A 20,991-nucleotide genomic window follows, 5' to 3' on the forward strand; every position below is an offset into this window, starting at 1 on the left:
AAATTCATCCCAAATAAAAATTCACAAAATCTTCTAGAGGTCGAACAATTGCTCTAAATGGTATATGTAAAGTTCCAATATTACACAATACCCTTTTTCTAATCCGTTCTTATAGCATTAATTTCGGATTATAAACACCTATATTTGGTGTTCTGTATTTTTATTAGTTTTGGAAAACACTTAATCTCCTAGACTAGATGATTGTCCAACAGATCTTTAAGTTAAGCTTAATAATTATTAAATTTTCCATAATCTAAAGGATAGCATTGTTTTAAAAAGAGCTCTACAAATCAAATCCATATGATGGGTAACATTCCTCATTGCTGGTAAATCGATTGATAAATTATGAATTATAATCTCCCGGTAAACTTTAAACAATGCTTCAGATTTACACTTCCTCTTGCTTCTAGTTTCTTGAGTCGAAATTATGGCATATCGCAGGATATATTCATTTGCAATCATTGCAGTTAATCTGGACTATTACAACTGAGAGAAAATAGTCCGTAGGTGATGTGGCACAAACTTCTTATTACTCTTCAAACAATGGTCTAAAAGAACATAACAAATGGGATCTGTTAGTGTCAATGAGCTTTACGTTATTCATAGTCCTTATCCAGATCATAAAAACTACATACCTAGTTCACATCAAATGATAATAGCTGCACTAATCCAAACTCTCATACCACAGATTCAGAGAATCCCAGCAGATAATTACAAGTGCAACTAACAGCATAATTGCTTAAAACATATAACATTATACTTTTCTTCTCTCTAAAATCTTCTTGTGTGGTAGCACAGCAATGAAGAAGCAATTTCATATTAATATGATAAGCCAGAAAAGCAAAGAAATTACTGAATATTGCTAGAGCTGAAGAACTCAGTGAATCATGAAATAGAGTAGTAAATGCCCCTTTAAGAGACATTACAAAGAAATTCAAATGCCTAGGGCCTGTATAGCTCTGACCAAGATCGAGAAACTGGTAAAGTGGTCCCTGAATAAATTTGAGTCCTCTGGTGAGATGCCTTCAGTAGTGGATCACCTACAGAATATGCCAAGTCTTCATCATTGTGATTAACTGTTGTGGGTATGCGACGAGGAGGTAGTGTATGCTTCTCTCCTCTTTTACGTGCCCAAGTTACAAGGTACAAACCCCCAATAATACACGTTCCACCAATAATACTGCACAATGTAGAATACAAAGAATGGTTTAACAATCGACTCCTTTGTCAATAGAAGCTGAAAGAACTTGATTGGAAAATGCCTGGAACTGACTTATTCAGCTTATTTGAATACAAGAACATAATAAAAAACAACGAAAGCATAAAAAAATATATATAATCCAATTCAAGTGGCACCTAAGATATATTATTCAACCTGATAAATCTGCATAAATCATAAAGTTACTCCTATTAAAAGGAGGCCATGAAGTGAGATGATTATCACATTTAGTGATTTAGGCCAAGAGGGGCGCGCAAATGCAAATTCTTTTTGCAATTCGAACTTTCCTAAGAGAAAAATCACAAGTCAGTTTCACTATTTCCGTTTTGAAATTACCTTGCAGAGTTCAGTAACAATATACAACGGAAATCAAGAAGGATACATTTCTCTTCAATTGATATTTTTTAATTCTGATTAGTTTCCTGAAATAGATATATATTAAAAAAGCTAGAGGGTAAGATAAACTAGGGCAAAGTTTCCACTTCCATTTGCATCGTAAACATGTATTTTGTGCTACATGGCACTAAATTCCACAGCAGATGTCCATACCATTCCTTTTATGGGAAGTATGATTCAGTAACAAATCTTGAGGAGCTCTTCAGGGGCATAAAGCAAATTTGTCGATAAATGTATTGTATAGGCAATAAGTGCCATTAATACTTTTGTGATTCATAAGCTTCTATCTAACTGTAACAGTGTTTTAGTCAAGCGCTGGAACACAGTTAGCAGGTGTAAGTCTTATGTAACATACAGAAAAATGAGATATAGCATAGCAAGTTGTCGTTATGAATAACACCCTTAACTACACCATGAATTTTGTGGTGCAGTTTGTGCATTTCTTCAGTCGCAAAATATGCTTAAACATTTCTAGCAAATATAGCAGGGTAGTGTAGCATCAGAATGCAAAAAAGCAAGCTGGAAGGTATATATTCTAAGTTACCACTGGTAAGGTAAAAAAATTCCTTGGGTAGGGGTACGGGCACTTCGGTACACATATATATTATAATATTACATTATATATAATATGTTATTATATATATGATTAAACAAATTAAAATTAATCTTATATTATATTAAGTATAATATTATATATTATATTATAAAATATTATAATATTATATATATGATTAAAAATTTAAAATTAATAAATAAATAAAAAACCTATTTTACTAGAGTCATGAATATAAACTGAAAATATAAACAAACCCGTATACCTAAACAAAGACGCAGAAAATGTCATCCCAAACCTGTAACAAAGAAAATGTCAACACAAACGGAAACAAAAATATCAGAAATGGAAGAGGAAAGAGCACGATCAGAAACAGAAATCGAAAGGCACAAAAATTTTCAGGGACTGCCACAGAGTTTGAACCTGCGACACATCCAAGGCCAGACCAGACCCGGATCCAAACCTGTCTCGAACCTGACCCCACGCCCTAACCCTAGGCCACGATTCCAATATCTTAGTATATATTTAAAGATATGCAAAGCAATCTTCCCCATTTATCTGACCCTGGACATTGTAGCCTAATACTTCAGGATAAATCTGCTTACAAAACAAAATCATTCATTAGTTTGCTTGAAAGGGTATTAAAGCAGTATTACAAGACAATGACTACCTCAAAAGAAACATAAAAATGAAAAATATGTATATGACCTGATCCCCAAAAAATAGTCTAGCATAGACAAGACCACAAAACAAGGAAAAGGTGGTGTTTAAAAGAAACCCAATCATCCTATGCTTTAAAATAAAAATATTAAAAAGTTATCAATCACTATGTGGTCACCAACAAGAGTGCAAGGTTATCTGGAAGGTGACCTATGTTAAACCAAGAACATGAAATGATAGAAACTTTGAAAATGTGAATATACTAAATTGGCAAGGCTAGCCCAGGGAATGGTGAAACTTTGGGGTAGACTTTATAAGGAAATAGTAGGAAATGAGGAACTAGCAGTAAACAGCATCCAAAAAATATGGAACTTCAAGAAAATCCTAGAAAACACATCAAAAGCTATTGGAAATTGTAATTGAAACTTCAAGAAAGCTCTGCCCTGGTCCAAAAGACTCTGATAACATCTAAAGAGTGCTTAGAATTTGATAAAAATATATTTAAATCTACTAAAAAAATACCAAATCTTTTCAAGCCTTCTTCGAGAGTTTTCCGAAGTCTTTGGGATGGGAAGCATATTGGAATCTTAGAAATGGGTTGCTTACCTGCATAAATGGTTTCAAGTATTTACAAAGGACATCTCAAACTAAAGGGAATCTGTGAAGCTATCCTTCGAGACATGCTTGATTATGCATAGCACTGCCACCATCCAAGGTCAAATGTTATAAACCTTGCCTATTAATCAAGAATTGCCTTTCAAGTTCATGTTTCTATGCTACATGTCCCTTGTGTGTGCTGAAACTAAACAAGCAGAAAAAAGAAATCAGAAAAATTGGAAACTTGCGATGGTTCTGTCTTTCTCACTAACTTTCATAAAGAATTAAAACATCTTTTAGTATCCTGATTCCTTAAAAAAGATAAATAATGTTGGTGTTACTGCTCCTACAAAAAAGATGAAAGGCTACTGTACCTTATTGTAACTGAGATACAAAAGACTTTTATAATATCTATATGAAACGAAGAGATAATGAGAGAACATAAGTTTTGGTCATTACTACCAAAACCCCTCTTAATGATCAGAACAGAACCAATACAAAGTTCGTCTCTGAATCTGATGATCTTATTAGGTCCAGGTGGTAATAATCTATCTAAAACTAAATATTGTATATCAAAAATAATTATTTAATTTTTTAGATAATAATAATGTAATAAATAGTAATACCATAATTCTTTCAAAATAAATTCAATTCTAGCATTGGTAAGCACAAAAATGAGATTTGTGATTGATTGTTGCTAGTAGGAGTTGCATTGTTGTGTGAGATGAATTTTGGAAACTACGACTGATATTTGTGTTGATCGTGTAGAATTGTGGCAAAAAAGCATTTGAGATTAGACACAAAACAATCTTCTGTAAAAATTGTAAAGAGACAAATTCAATTGTCATTGAAGCCAAGTAAATTCATTTGAAATGAGTAGTTTTCCTGTGCGAAAGGGGGTTCTTTGACTGCGTGCAAGCCCACCTTGTGTGCATTCAAGCTTGCAAACAAAAGTACTGAGTTTCTTGAGACCATATGAGACTGGATCAATCAAGAATTATGTGTGTGACATTAGGGTTGCATTCAACAAAGAATGAAGCCAAGTGTGTAGTCATTATCGGGTCATGTGTGGCTAGCCCCCCTTCCTTCTCCTCAGCTCTAATTTATGTGCTATGCCTCCTCTGCCTGAAGCTAGCTATTTGTTAAATATGCTTTTGTTGTCTTCCCTGTCAACAATCTATGGATATGCTCTTTCCTTGCACTGTAAAATATCAACCATGTTCTCAACTCTCTATTCAATTTTCTACATTCTGTCCAGCAAAGAGTTGTTTGCATCCCATCAGACGAGTCACAAATTGATATAGTCACTTAGAGCCAAAAGCCCATTTTAATATTGAAGCCCAAATGAGGCAAACTGATATGGAGAGTGATCTAGAACTACATTCATCTATTATATCAATACAATGCTTATTGTTGGGCATTTTTGTCGATTTATGATTTTGTAGTCTTGGGACTTTTGGCCATAATGTAACATTGAAATTTCTATTTTTATTGTGCTATACTTGAATGGATAAAAATTGAACATTGCATACAAAATAAGATATATGATATCAAAGTCACAAAACTCAGCGAGTACTCGTGAGTTATTTCTGTGGGGAGTAAATCACACATTAACTTGCCTAACCAAGTTTTACCAAGTTTTGCCAAAGTTTTCAGTGACTACTCCTGAGTTTTGGCAAGCAATCCTAAGTTTTGTCATGTTAATGAATTCAACTATTTTCTAATTTGCTGGGTTGTCAAATCTGAGTAAAAATTGGATTTGCCAAGTTTTGTCAAAGTTGTGAGTTATTTCTGTGGGGAGTAAATCACGCATTAACTTGCCTAACCAAGTTTTACCAAGTTTTGCCAAAGTTTTCAGTGACTACTCCTGAGTTTTGGCAAGCAATCCTAAGTTTTGTCATGTTAATGAATTCAACTATTTTCTAATTTGCCGGGTTGTCAAATCTGAGTAAAAATTGGATTTGCCAAGTTTTGTCAAAGTTGAGAGTTTTGAAGCCTTACATTGTATGAATGAACTTGAATTTTCATGTTATGTATTGCTAAACTTGTAAAAAATTAAGTTTCTCTCTATATATTTAGAAAAAAAATTGCCATTTACATAGAAATATATACACTACTATCCATTATCGTCCCCAAAATGGCCCCTAAGACTGCCAACACCCTTGCCATCCCTGATCTCTTGTTGATCCCATCCTGAAAACACCATCAAACATAGCTACAAATAGAATGGTATTTCAAGTTATAACATATGAACTTTGAAGAGATATACACAAGATCTAAAACAGAAAATATTATTTTCTGGGAGAAAAATTAGTATAATTATAAATATTGATAATGGGATTCTTGACAAATGGAAATTCTCCAAACAGAAGTTCATGCAGTTTAGTGGTCTATCAAGCATTTAAAATTTCAATATTAATCCTCAAATTATGCACATTGGGACTAGCATTTCTTTCAAATGCATGGGAAATAGTTGAACACAATGACAATGCAAAGACTCAATGTGGTGAGTATTTGTATTAAGCTCAAATAAATCTAGTGTCATGAATTTTAGACTATTAGATCTGCATATTAGAGGACGTGAAAGGTTGAGCTGTAATCATTTGCAAGTTGGTTCATATAGATCACAGATCCCCCAAGACTAGCTCATGCCCTCTCCACCTCTGAATTAGTCATCTCCACTCACCACTACCAACCATTATTCCCAAACACAGCCCAATTCTAGTTGAAGCAATAATCTGCCTCTTGAGGGGGGATATGATCTCATATTAAAGCATTCCCCCTTGAATCCAAACTCTCTTTCCAAACCTGTTGTCTCCCATGATAGAAATTAGATTTGTAAGGAAGTCCTGCTGCAATTTATTAAACATCGTGCCCATACAAAGCTTATCAAACCTTCTTTCCCCACTAAAAAGGAAATGGTAATTACCTTAGGATGCAAATGTACCAAAGGTAAAAAAAATTCAAGGATGATATAGAAAATAGAGGAGTTGATCAAGGAAAAGGCCATTATTTATGGAGATTTTTCCAAGGCCTAAAAATCTGCAAATTTGGGTGCAAAAAAAGTGCAAACCCTTGGGATCTATAGATATTCTCATCATGCCACAAGACTAATTCATGGTCATCTTCTCCACCAAACAAGAAAGGGATCTGGTTTCTCTAGGAAGTGCCTGTATGAATAAACATGGTTTGTTCATGAAATGTCTGTCTCTATCCTTCATTGCCACCAAAAAATCTTACAAGATTAGTTCCATTATGGGTCAATTTACCCATGCTCCTTAGTGAATAATAGGCAAGAATCAATCCAAAAAAAAATGGAGTGATAGGAGAATACATTACTGTCTTCAGATTTATCAAATATAAAAACTACTACCAAGTTGTATTATCTTAAACATGGAAGGATTGAATGGAAGCAACTAGTTGATTACGAGCATATTCCCTTTCAGTGTAGGAGTTTTTCCAACACAGTCATTTAGCTACGATCTACCCTATGTATCAACCAACAAGAACAGAAAAGCTAACCAAAGAAAACGAACATAACAACCTCTCAAGAAAGTGAGAAACCCAACAACAATCACCTTGCTTTACCTAAAGAGTAAAAATGTCTAATCACAAAGCCTTGCAGATTGAGGACAAATCCCAGGGGGCATATACATTCCAAAGGAACATTAACGCACACACAAAGAACCATTCAAAATCAAAAGCTCTCTCCATGCTTCTCCTTCCCTAAAAGACAAGCAGAAGATATCAAAATTTAATAGCCAAATATGTTATCAAAAGCCATCCAAAACCAACTTGGGACCATGTAATGTCCCCTTTTTAGCGCAACATGATATGGGGTGTCGTTAGCCTATTCTGACATGGTCCTGAAGGCTAACAAGGACATTGGTGGGATCCTGAGGTGTTTTGGCCTAGGTGTTTTCAGTTTCAGGCCAATCGGTGCTGCTCTGACAAGGTTTCTAGACACTCACTATTTATAGTAAGTTAGTCCCCAAGCAGTGACTTGAAATTTTTAGTGTTTCCCTGGTTGGCATAATTATTAGTAAAAATGTTTCAAGGCGACAATGATTTAAAGAGATTATCAACAATGTTTTAATATTTAACGATAAAGTGTAAAGTTAAATTAAATATTTAACTTTATCGTTATATTATAAGGTTGGGAATATAAAGTAATGTTTAAAATATTAAAAGTAATAATATTTTATTCTAAAATATATTATCCCACATTGAGGAAATGAAGTGTTTTGCATCCGGGAAGAAGATATAAATGGAGGTTGAGAGCTCTCTTTTGGGGTATGCTGGGGATGAGATTAATGTTATGCTGTTGGATTTCATAGAGATTTGATTATTGGGCTTGGAGGACAGAATCCCTCTTTGCTAGCATTCTCTTCGCTGTTGAAAGACACAGTCAGGAGGATTAATGGTGTTTTCATTCAGGAAACACATTGGGCTTCATCTGGTGCTCTCGCATGAAGTTTTTACAGGGGTTTGAAAGTGCAGATTTGAAGATAGTGATTTTGCTACAGTACCGCGTGAATAGTGTTTTTGCTACAGTACCGCGTGAATAGTGTTTTTGCTACAGTGCCGCGTGAATAGTAAAAATGCTACAGTGCCGTGAATAGTGCAGCTACAGTGTGTGAACAGTGTTTCAACAGGTTCTATACTTGTGGAGTTCAGGTTTGAATTTGTTTATTATCATATAGTCTGTAATGCTCTTCAGATCTGATTTGTATGCTTGAAGTTGGAATTAAATAAATACCATCAGCATTAATCTTCTTGTTTTTGGTATTTGATATGTCTGGTTGTTTTTATATTTAATAAACTTTGAAAGCTTTACAATAATATATCAGCTTATCCAATTTATCCTATTGCAAATCAAGAACCAAAAAATCCAGTAGTCAGCTTGCAAGCCAACTGTTTGACAAAATTACACTAAGTAAACAAGACATAACTTTAGTGCCGAACAGGGGGTGCCCATTGCAGTGGTATCAGAGCTATAAGTCCTGCCATCCTGTGGAGGTCTTACAGAGACTTTGGAACAGCTGGATAGAGGGAAAAGTGTTTGACAAAATATCAAAACACTAAAATCAGAAATTAATGAATTAAAAAACATGCTAAGCATGTATGTTTAAGCATGCAACAGGGGCCTTATAACTTCCGCCATACCAAAGCAAGACAAAACAGAAATTTGAACTCACAGAGCGAGCAGTCTAGTTCATCCATGCAGGTGGACATAGAATCCAGTCATACAGACATAGAGGAGATATTCTTTGATCAGGACAGCAGTATGGGTGACCGAGATGATAGGAATACCGGTCCAGATCAGGGAGAGGTAATGTTCAGACAGTTACTGGGTACATTAGAGCAAGGGCAGCGTATGCAGCAGGAGCAGAATAGGCGAATGGACATGATGTTGCAGCTTATGGCTAGACAGATGGGCATCAATATTAATCCAGGTGATGCCAACAATGGAAACAATAACAATGGGGGAAACGATAACAATAGGGGCGATGATAATAATGGAGGCCGAGGCAACAACAATGGCCCTGAGAATAACATTAATGGTAATAATGGACATGGCAACAATGGGAATGAGGCGGATAACTTTAGACATGTTGCACACTCAGCTCGAACAGCGAGCTCGAGACCTCTTCTACCCACCTTCCCACCTAGGGATCCGGTTCAACCAGTGAACGAAACACAGATTACTGAGTTACAGGGTCAGTTCAGGAGGGACTGGGAGGCCAGTGGACCCGAGTTTCAGGCAGATATTTCCCTCAGAGATTATATGGACTTGAGGATGAGACATATGCCTAGAGCAGGAGGGAGGAATCATAATTTTGAGCTGAGGAAGAAAGTTGGAAAACTTTCCTTGCCTTATTATGATGCTTCAAGGAAGATGACCGCACGAGCTTGGGTGCAGAAGGTAGATACATACTTGCAGCTTAATCCTATGCCTGAGGAGGAGGCTATCAAGTATGCGGCTATGCATTTGGACGGCGTTGCGCATGAATGGTGGCATCATGGCATGGTGACTCTGGGGCATAATCAGATTACATCCTATGAGGAATTCACAGAAAGATTGATTGAGAGATTTGACACTAGGGATCCCGAGTTACATTTCAAGGAGCTAGCACAGTTAAAACAGTCAGGTTCAGTGGATGCTTACATCGCCGAGTTTCAGCGTTTGTCTGTACTTGTTACTGATATCTCTCCTAGGAGATTGGTGGTGTTATTTTGTGATGGGCTTGCTGATCCATTACGTGGTTGGGTGAAGGGACATGATCCACTCACCTTAGCAGAAGCAACTAAAAAGGCACGAGATTTAGCCCCTTCGGTATACATAGGAAAATACCATTCAACAGATTCTTCCTATCGCAAGGACAAAGACAAAAAACCATTTCAGAAAGAGTATAACAAACCCAAAGAAGGATCAAAAGGACTAGACAGTGAAACCTTGAATGAACTTCGAAAGAAGAAACTGTGCTTCCAGTGTAGAGAGCCTTGGGACTTATCTCATAAATGCCCTCTCAAGGCTAAGGCAAATCAAATGGAGTATTTTTCAGCAGAGGAGTCAGAGTCAGAGGGGGAGGATCAGCACTCCGATTCAGATGAGGGTAACACGATAGAGGAGAGCAACATTCCTAAGGATGATAGATCGTTGGCACGCTTGACAGGGGCCCAAAAGGCAATCACATTTAAGGTCAGGGGTACTATCCAGGGGCAGAAAGTGATATCTCTCATTGACACTGGGGCTACACATAACTTTATAGATACACAATTGGTAGCCAGGAGAGGTTTACAGACAGAGGAGCATGAGGGTTTTAGGGTCATGGTGGCTAATGGCCAAAAGCTATTATGTACTCAGAAGGTTTCAAATCTTCACATTAGATTTAGAGATGGCTATGAGCTGGAGGATGATTTCTACGTTGTGGACATGGGAGATTACGACGTCATCCTCGGTATGACATGGATGGCATCGCTGGTTGAGTTCACTTTCAACCTAACAAAGTTGGAAATGAGGTTTTAGCATGAGGGTAGGACTGTTGTTCTCAGGGGACTTTCTGATGGGAGTTGCAGGGTAGTCTCTTTGAAGAGAATGGAGAGACTTTTTCGACATAATGACATAGAGTGGGCAACAGAGTGCTTAGTTATGCCAACTTCACCGGAGCCTCGGGTGAAGAGTCATCCACCAGATATACAAGAGATTCTTGACAGGCATGCCAAGGTATTCAGTGATATTCCTCACGGGGTTCCTCCTGACAGGGGTGCAGAGCATGTTATTGAGCTCGAGGAGGGAGCCAAACCAGTGATGATCATTCCCTATCGTCATCCTAAGAAACATAAAGATGAGATAGAGAAGGCAATTAAGGAGTTGTTGGAAATGGGGCACATCAGGCCTAGCAAAAGCCCCTTTGTTTCAGCTGTAGTTTTGGTAAAGAAGAAGGATGGGACAATGCGCATGTGCATCGATTACAGGGCACTGAATAAGAAAACAATTAAAAACAGGTATCCCAATCCTAGGATTGATGAGCTGATTGATGAGTTGCATGGTGCATGCTTCTTCACCAAAATTGATTTGCGATCCGGATACCATCAGATCAGGATGAGAGCAGAGGACATTGAGAAAACAGCCTTCCGATGTCACTATGGCCACTTTGAGTTTATGGTTATGCCATTTGGACTAACCAATGCACCCGCTACATTTCAGAGTTGTATGAACCAGGTATTCAAGGAGCAGTTGAGGAGATTTGTCTTGATCTTCTTTGATGACATCTTGGTCTTCAGTAAGACCTGGGAGGAACATTCACAGCATTTGGAGGAGGTATTATCTATCCTAGAGAGAGAGTCTTTATATGCCAAGGAGTCTAAGTGTGAGTTTGGTATGACAGAATTACTATACCTTGGGCATATTATTAGTGCAGATGGAGTTCGAGTAGACCCTGAAAAGATTAGAGCTATAGTAGATTGGCCTACTCCCACGAACCTCACACAGCTTAAGGGGTTCTTTGGTTTATGCGGGTTTTATAGGAGGTTTGTTAAGGGGTTTTCACAGACTGCAGCACCTTTGACAGACCTCACTAAAAAGGGAGCCTTCGTATGGACAGAAGCAGCGCAGCGATGTTTTGACCACTTCAAACAAGTGATGTCATCTTGTCCGGTTTTAGCTCTACCAGATTTCACGAAGCCATTTGAACTTCAGTGTGATGCTTCAGGTGATGGGATAGGGGCAGTATTGATGCAGGAGAAACATCCCATTGCATTCGACAGTAGGAAGCTCCGAGGTGTTGAGAGGAGCTATTCTATCCATGACAGGGAGATGTTGGCCATAATGCATGCATTGGCCAAATTCCGATCATACTTAGTAGGTGGACGGTTTATGATCAAAACTAATCACAATAGCATAAAATATTTCATGAGCCAGCGTGATCTTAATGACAGGAAGCAAAAATGGATCACTAAATTGCAGGCTTATGATTTTGACATAGAGTTTGTCAAAGGGAAGAAGAATGTGGTGGCCGATGCTTTATCCAGGAGACCACATGTTTGCGCTCTAGTTGAGATTTCAGGGGATTGGAGAGATCGGATTATAGCAGAGTATGCAGGGGATACTTGGGCTTCTAGGATAGTTTCAGGTACCATACAGGATGATAGGTATATGGTGTTGGATGGGTTGATCAGATTTCAGGATAGGATTTATTTGATTCCTACATCACTGTTCAAGGGGGAAATTTTAAGGGCGTTCCATGATGCGCCTACAGCTGGACATCCTGGGATCTTCAAAACTTACAGGCAGATCCGTGAAAGGTTTACTTGGAGGGGACTTAAGGATGATGTGCAGAAATATGTGAAGGAGTGTGTAGTATGTCAGCAGAATAAGGGAGAGCACACTTTTCCTGCAAGGTTGCTTCAGCCTTTGCCCATTCCAAATAGGAAGTGGGAAAGCATATCCATGGACTTCATCACCGGACTACCTAAAGTGCAAGGGCGAGATTGTATATCTGTTGAGGTAGACCGCTTGACAAAGTTTGCCCATTTCTTCGCTATACCATCTACTTACACAGCAGTGCAGGTGGCAGACCTCTTTTACAAGGAGATATTCAGATTGCATGGGTTGCCCAGGTTTATAGTGAGTGATCGGGATAGTAGATTTTTGAGTGCTTTTTGGCAGGAGCTCTTTCAGTTGTGTGGTACGGAACTCACACCCAGCACTAGTTATCATCCACAGACGGATGGTCAGACAGAGATTGTGAATAAGTGGGTTGAGGGTTATCTGCGAAATTATGTGACTGCACAACAGAGGGCCTAGGTGAGATGGTTACACATGGGGGAATATTGTTACAACACGACATATCATATGTCTATCAGGATGACACCCTTCATGGCACTTTATGGCTATGAGGCGCCGAGCTTTGTTGACATAGTCTTGGGGGATAGCAGAGTACCCAAAGCCCGAGACTCATTGCAGGATAGTAAGAACATCTTGAGGGCGCTCAAGGAGAATATACAGCAGGCACAGAATCAGCAAAAGTTGTATGCCAATCAACATAGGGTGGAGCGTAGTTTTGAGGTTGGTGACATGGTGTATTTGAGACTACAACCATATAGACAGTCATCACTCAAGAAAAGCGGAGCTGAAAAGTTGAAGCCTAGATTTTATGGTCCCTACAGGGTGATTCGCAGAGTGGGTGAAGTCGCCTATGAGCTTGAGCTTCCAGAGGGCAGTCGGGTGCACAATGTGTTTCATGTGTCTAGGCTTAAGAAAGCCATTGGTCAGAGTGTAGTGCCTTCTGCAGATTTACCCCCTTTGGATGAGGAGGGGAAGCTTGTGTTAGTACCCGAAGCTATTCTGGATGTCAGGGAAAGGACACTCAGGAACAGAATCGTTAAGGAATACTTGGTGAAATGGAGAGACCTGCCAGATGAGGATGCTACATGGGAGAATGAGCAGGTATTGCAACATTCAGGACCGAATTTGCTTGAGGACAAGCAATTTCAAGGGGGGCGGACTGTAATGTCCCCTTTTTAGCGCAACATGATATGGGGTGTCGTTAGCCTATTCTGACATGGTCCCGAAGGCTAACAAGGACATTGGTGGGATCCTGAAGTGTTTTGGCCTAGGTGTTTTCAGTTTTAGGCCAATCGGTGCTGCTCTGACAGGGTTTCTAGACACTTACTATTTATAGTAAGTTAGTCCCCAAGCAGTGACTTGAAATTTTTAGTGTTTCCCTGGTTGGCATAATTATCAGTAAAAATGTTTCAAGGCGACAATGATTTAAAGAGATTATCAACAATGTTTTAATATTTAACGATAAAGTGTAAAGTTAAATTAAATATTTAACTTTATCGTTATATTATAAGGTTGGGAATATAAAGTAATGTTTAAAATATTAAAAGTTCCCTTTAATGTGTACATTGTGGGAAATAATATTTTATTCTAAAATGTATTATCCCACATTGAGGAAATGAAGTGTTTTGCATCCGGGAAGATATAAATGGAGGTTGAGAGCTCTCTTTTGGGGTATGCTGGGGATGAGATTAATGTTATGCTGTTGGATTTCGTAGAGATCTGATTATTGGGCTTGGAGGACGGAATCCCTCTTTGCTAGCATTCTCTTCGCTGTTGAAAGACACAGTCAGGAGGATTAATGGTGTTTTCATTCAGGAAACACATTGGGCTTCATCTGGTGCTCTCGCATGAAGTTTTTACAGGGGTTTGAAAGTGCAAATTTGAAGATAGTGATTTTGCTACAGTACCGCGTGAATAGTGTTTTTGCTACAGTACCACGTGAATAGTGTTTTTGCTACAGTGCCGCGTGAATAGTGTTTTTGCTACAGTGCCGCGTGAATAGTGTTTTGCTACAGTGCCGCGTGAATAGTAAAAATGCTACAGTGCCGTGAATAGTGCAGCTACAGTGTGTGAACAGTGTTTCAACAGGTTCTATACTTGTGGAGTTCAGGTTTGAATTTATTTATTATCATATAGTCTGTAATGCTCTTCAGATCTGATTTGTATGCTTGAAGTTGGAATTAAATAAATACCATCAGCATTAATCTTCTTGTTTTTGGTATTTGATATGTCTGGTTGTTTTTATATTGAATAAACTTTGAAAGCTTTACAATAATATATCGGCTTATCCAATTTATCCTATTGCAAATCAAGAACCAAAAAATCCAGTAGTCAGCTTGCAAGCCAACTGTTTGACAAAATTACACTAAGTAAACAGGACATAACTTTAGTGCCGAACAGGGGGTGCCCATTACAGACCAAAGAAACAAATGCTAAAAAATCTATTCCGTAAGCTCCTTGCAGTGAACTTGTTAAAATTTCACACCATGGTATACACATTCTCAACTCAAAAACTTAAAACCCAACTATAAACCAGCTTAAAACAAAAACTCCAATCAAAAAATAACCATCTCAGTGGAGCACCTAGATTAGGAGAGAAGAGAAAAAACTAAAGCAGAAAAGAGCCTTGTCATAAACAAAAACAGCAGCTTCCCTCAAAATTTGGAATCCAATCAAAATATAAGAAAAGCATGCTTTTACCAAAAAATAGAAGAGATCTATCCCCAACTAAAAATAGGAAAAGCTGAAACAAAAAAATAAAAACGGATTACTACCTTATATTTGGAGAGTGCACCCTGCAAAAGAAGAATAGCTGCCAAGCAACAGCTACAGAAAAATTATCATTCCCCCTAGCAAGAAAGGTGTTCTCTATCAAGCTTGCCAGTATTGGCATAGTGTAATGGTTTAAATGTGGTGTTGTTGTTATTGCCACCAAGGTTCAAACCCCATTGGGTGTTAGTTTTTATATTGAGGTTCGAACCCATTTGTGACCACACCCGTTCATAGCTCCAGGTCAAAAGTGTTTAACCCGTTAAGAAAAAGGTGTTCTTTATCAGACCCAATCTCTACCTCAATATCTCAAACTTCCTTTTAACCAAGGGCTTTGTCAGAATATTTGCAACTTATAAATCTGAGGGAACATATTTAAGAACAACTACTCCCTTCTGAACTGTCTCTAAGTAAACTGTACCAAATGTCTATGCTTGGAGAGATCACAGAACACTAGATTCTCAAAGAGCTTGATGCAACTCTAATTGAACATATAGTACACAGTTGACAGCACCAACATTTAATCATTAACTTTTGCTATTGACTTGCAAAGACAAATAACCTCACAGCTAACAAAAGAAGCTACCATGTACTTTTGCCTCTATTGAACTCAATGCCACTATTGCCTACTTGCTTTACCAAGATATCAAACCTGATATTTTTTTGTTATTTTTTTGCAAGTAATTAATTAGTTGATCATCACAAGAGAGGAGGTGGGTGGCAGGAGCTCTGAGGAAGCTGAATGATCATCTTCCATTGCTGCTCCCTGGAGCTTTTGCTGTCACTATCAAGGACTCAGATTAGTATACTTTGTGGCCTTGGAAAGCTTTGTGATCTTCAATCTCTTCTTCCAGATTTATGATATTTTAATTGGTATTCTGTGCTCACTCTTATTGTTTTGGTTGGGCAGGTTTGATTTGTATTGTTGTATATTTCTTTTTCTTTTCTTTTTTAACTTGTATTTTTTTCCCTCTCATGCCCTTTACCTGGCACGGGAGCCAAGGCTTTCCTTGCTGGTTGCATTGGTGGTGACGATAGTGGAGTCTGACGTCATGTGTTTTTACTTCCTCATGCCTGGCCTGATCTTGTAGTCAATGCCCTCATATTAGTAGTAATTGCAAGTGAAAGTGGCAGTGTTAATAATACAATGCAAAATGAACCTAAGGAACTATTTAGTAACTCTGCTACTACCATGGTTGAAAAGCCATTGGCTCCACCCACTATTCCTAAACCATTATATAAGGAGGCTCAGGTTTAGAAACCCCAGAAACTACAGTCTTTGAAATTGTCAGGATGGATCATTACTAGGGTCCCAGCCAGCTGGAATGGGAGATGGAAGCTTCATCCAAGGTGGTAACCCTGAAAATGGAGAAGGTGGTAAGGCACCCTCTTCAGCCAAGGTTCTTTCTGTTTCTCTGAATCTTGATATGCTACATGCAGTAAGAAATGAAGAGAACCGGCTTAAAAATATTGTCGTGTTCTTTATGTGTTTGGATTCCAATTTTTTACCTTCTCAGAAATTTCTTGATGATTTGATTTCCAATGTCCAGGGCAAGAATACAGGCATTTTGTAGGATATTGCAGAAAGGACTCTTTGTGGTGTTTTTTAAAAGCCACTCTATGCAAGATAGGGTTCTTAAAAAAGAATTTTTGGAACCTTGACCAGTTGTTGTTTCGGGCCATTCCATGGTCACCAGAAGAAAAAGGTGAAGAAATTGTGGCTAAATCCAGCCCTAGGTGGATGGAAATAAAAAACGTCCCTCCTCAATTGTGGAGATTTATCCCTAATTTGCTTAAACCACTTAGAAATGTGTTACAAGTGGAAGATTCCAGGGTTACTTTGCCCCATTTGAAGTGAGATTTGCTACCATAAATCAATATTCGGTATTCCTGACGTCCTTTCTATTCGATTTGATTCTAAAGTGGTTTCTTGTGAAATTGAATTGCTGGGTAGTCTTAATTCTTGTTTTTTACATAAAGGCATTTAAAAAAAGACCGTCCAAGATAAGTCGACAGCTGCGATGCCGTCGCATTACACTTCGCATGCTAGTGTTCTTGCGGGAGGGCACTGCTTTGCCGGTTTTCCTCCCGGCCGTAGGTTACGAAATTGGGCCTGTGGTAAAGGAGGGCGGAGGAGTTTTTAGATGTGGTGTTGAGCTGAATCGTCTTCTGAAAAATGGATTTGTTGCTGTTCGAAAGGGGAAGGGCGTTGAAGCCATTGCCGAGGGTGCAGTCCAGGATGAAATGGGAGGCCAGTCTTACTCTCGGCCCCTTGCAAAGAGCAGAAGGTCAACGGGGGTGAGGTATGGGGGTTTCGTGGACCGGAGAGAGGAACGTTTGGATTCATTACCACATGGTATAGACTCTTTGAAACCCTTTGTGCCGGCTTTGGTGGCAGCGGACAAGCCGGTTACGGTCTCATTGACAGGGGAAATAGAGGAGATTCAACATAACGAAAGGTTTTTTGCCCATTTAGGGCTTAGTGGTCGGTTTAGAGGTCTTTGGCCAAGTCTTGGGGATCTCAAAAAATGGATTTCAGTACACTGGGAACCCATTGTGGAGGACTGTGTTCAGATTTATCCCCATGCTCAGGGGTTCTTTGTTGTTGTTTTCCAGAATGAGACAGATAGAAACAAAGTTTTGAGATGTTGCCAGTGGTGTTGGGAGGACAAGCATCCGCTGATGCTGAAACCTTGGCACCCAACGTTCAATCTTGATTTGGAGACTTTTGACTGCACTCCTCTTGGGATCAGGCTTCCCAATCTTCCAATGCAATTCTGGTTTGACTCCTATTTTTAAGCCATTGGGAATTCCTTAGGTAAGTTTTTATTGACCGATGAAGGCTCTCTTAATCTGATGCATACAACCTTTGCTCGTTTATTGGTTGAAATGGACTCTTCTAAGGATCTCCCTTCAGAGATTTCTATCTCAACTTCGAAAGGTAGTTGGTTGCAGCCTATGGACTACGAAGTATTCCTTTTAGGTGTAGAAGGTGTTTTAAGATTGGTCATAATGCTGATTTGTGTGATAGGCGTCGGGTGAAGAGACCAGCCTCATGGTGGAAAGAGGTAACCCCCAATTTTTACACGGTGGATAAGGTGGAGGAGAACCGGATTCCATCTCAAGATCCTCAGGTCTTGAGTGGTGAGAATTTGGGTAGCAAGGGTAAGATGCCAGAGACCAAGGGTAATGCTGGCACAACAATGCAAAGAAAAACAGGAGTTTTAGGTGGTGGGGGGAATGTAAGTGTTAATGCAATCAATTGTGGGGATCAAGCAGCCAGTGAGCACAAGCAAGAGCTGAAGGCTAAATCTGGATCAAATATGGGGTTCACAGGTGTTTATGGAGCGAACCACATCAGTTCGCAAATCTCGGAGGAAGGGGGGAAAGAGATATTGAGAGCATCCAGTTTGAAGTTACTGGAAAATGCTAGAGATGAAGGTTGGATTGAGGTTAAAAGAAGGTAGGACAAGAGAGCTAAGGATGACAGTATTAGGCTGATCCTTCGATCTCAGGATGTGGAGAAGGCTAATCGTCTGTGTTCACAATGACCTGTTAATGGGTCTATTTGTTTTTGTGGGGAGGTGGCTCCTTGGTTGTAGCCCCACTTGGTTCGGGCCAGGTCAAAACTCGGTTTCTTAATCAAATCAACAACTATTTTTTTTTTATCGATAACATTATATATTATATTGCTTAGAATTGAAAAGTCTTACATCCAAAGAGCAAATAGACTATCTGCGACACTAAGGGGTCACGCCCCTACTACAAAAAGGAACCCGATAAAGCACCAACCCACCTGATCAATAGCCACAAAAAGGGTCACAAACATACACAAAATCCACACACTAGGCCCCGAACAACACAAAGATCCTAGCTACGAAACCACCCCAATGCCTCTTCTCTTGAAAAATTGGGGATACCCCTGCTGGGTCTAGCCTCCAGCATCACGCTCCCTCCACCTGGTATCGTTCCTGGCCTGTGTCCACATAGAGACCCACACTCCACCACCTTCACCGATTTCTTTGGAAGGTGGTGACGAATCAAAGGCCTCCCATCCTCACCCAGCGGGGCCTCAGATCGAATGGGAGTCACCTTTCTGCAGATCTTCACACGCTCAGTCGGCCCCAGTTGACGAACAAAACTCACAATCTCATCCCAGCCTTTCCTTGCGTCCTCCAACTGCAAAGCAACCGGCCGTGAAGCCGACCAGATGACAAAAGGCTGTAGCTCCCCAACGTCCACTCCAATCCTCCTGCACGGGCCTTCCGCCGACTTCAGCCCCTCGCCAATGACAACTCGGGCCACCACTTCCTGCAAACCTCCTGCCCATTTGGGTCTTAACACCAGGGAAGTAATCCGTTGCACTTCCTCTTCCGACCTCCCCACCTGCAAGGCCAAGGCAGTAAATAACGACGAAATGTCAAGGTTTGTTCTCGGCTGCCAATCTTGCATCAGGAATTCCTCTCCAAAGAACAACCTCACTGCCCTCCAGAAATCGCCTCCATCCACTCTGAAAACGTTCGTTAACCTAATCCTCGAGATCAGCCCACGAAACGCAGGCGATTGCCCATCCAACTCCAAAGAAAAATTTGCTTCCATCCTTTCTCGCTGCTACACAAAAAGAAACCCTGAGCACTCCGTCAAACACTAAGCAACCACCACGAAATGCCAGGAAAAGAAACACAAGGGCCTTTAAAAGCCACCACCATCACAAGTCATGAATACTCCACACGCTTTGCAGAAAACTAAGCATCGTCACCGGTCACTCACACCGCTCGCCTCCATCATCATCCATCACCGCAAGGCCACTTGCAGTAACATCGTGGAACACACACCATGAGGAACATTAAAACCCACAGGATCATGGCTCCATATGGTCGCATCAAATCGAGCTTGGGTTCACTTTTCTAAAATAAGCCTTCTACCCAAAATCAGAGTCAAGAGGACTACAATTTCTAAAGTCCTCGAACAAACTAAACATATTTTCCAAGGAGCCATTCGCTCCCACATTAGAAAGTTTGTCAGCTTCCAAGTTTGCTTCCCGGAGGACATGAGTCACCTTAAAATCTTCAAAACCGTTCAGCAGAAGTTGCATTCTTCGCACCTGCTTGTCTAAAAACCACACTTCCATTCGACCTCGAGCTATCCCATTCACCACAACTTGAGAGTCGCCTTCCAAATGAAGTTTCTTGACCCCCAATTTCCCAGCCATTAGGATTGCTTCTAATGCTGCTTGACACTCAACAATGTTATTCGTTCCATCCACCAGTCTCTTAGCACCAATGGCCAGCATGTTGCCCTGATCATCACGGGCTATCACCCCAACACCCGAAGCCCCTGGGTTGCCCCTCAATGCGCCATCAAAATTAATCTTAATCCACCCCTTTTCAGGCAAAGTCCACTCAGGGATTGAAAGGCCCTGACTCTAAAGATTAGCCCTCAGCAGCCCATTAGCAGGCCTGAATTTAACCAAAGGCCAGCTTGACAAAAAACTAGCATCAAATTGAGAAAAAGGAGTCTTGGCTAAATTCACGTGAGAGGCAGCGTTAGAAACCAGTTCCGAAATGGCCCTCTCTAGTCTGAGCAAAAAACGCTTACCATTTTCCGCTTTCCCTTCAAACACTCTTCGATTTCGTTCCTTCCAAAGTTCCCATAAAACAGTAGAGGGCAAAATCTTCCATATGGCGGCAAAGATAGAAGTTTTACCCACAACCGGCCAAGATTCCAACCATTCACACAAGTTACCGAACGAAGAAAAAGAAAAAAAAGACCGTCCAAAGATTTTTGTGAATAATGCGGGTTTCTTTAGTAATGTGAATAGGAAATAATCAATCTCGTGATAATGTTATGAAAAATAGTTCAAACAATGGTAAGTATTCTTCTGAACAAGTGGTTAATGGCAATGGTACTAATATGGTAGATGAGTATGAGATTCATATGAGCCCG

At 39.7% G+C, this 20,991-nt stretch overlaps 1 protein-coding gene across 1 annotated transcript in view; it reads right to left on the reverse strand.

Moving 5' to 3' along the window:
* Positions 1 to 575: 575 nt before the first annotated feature.
* The window catches only part of LOC131051144 (WAT1-related protein At5g45370), a 79,067-nt gene continuing 58,651 nt past the window's right edge, over positions 576 to 20,991 (reverse strand). Inside the window, exon 7 of the mRNA XM_057985529.2 lies at positions 576 to 1,180. Coding sequence (XP_057841512.1) covers positions 943 to 1,180 — 238 coding nt within the window. The 3' untranslated portion in view covers positions 576 to 942. The remainder of the gene's footprint in view (positions 1,181 to 20,991) is intronic.

The sequence above is a fragment of the Cryptomeria japonica genome, chromosome 2 (genome assembly GCF_030272615.1).
Source record: "Cryptomeria japonica chromosome 2, Sugi_1.0, whole genome shotgun sequence".
In the NCBI taxonomy this organism is placed as follows: Eukaryota; Viridiplantae; Streptophyta; class Pinopsida; order Cupressales; family Cupressaceae; genus Cryptomeria; species Cryptomeria japonica.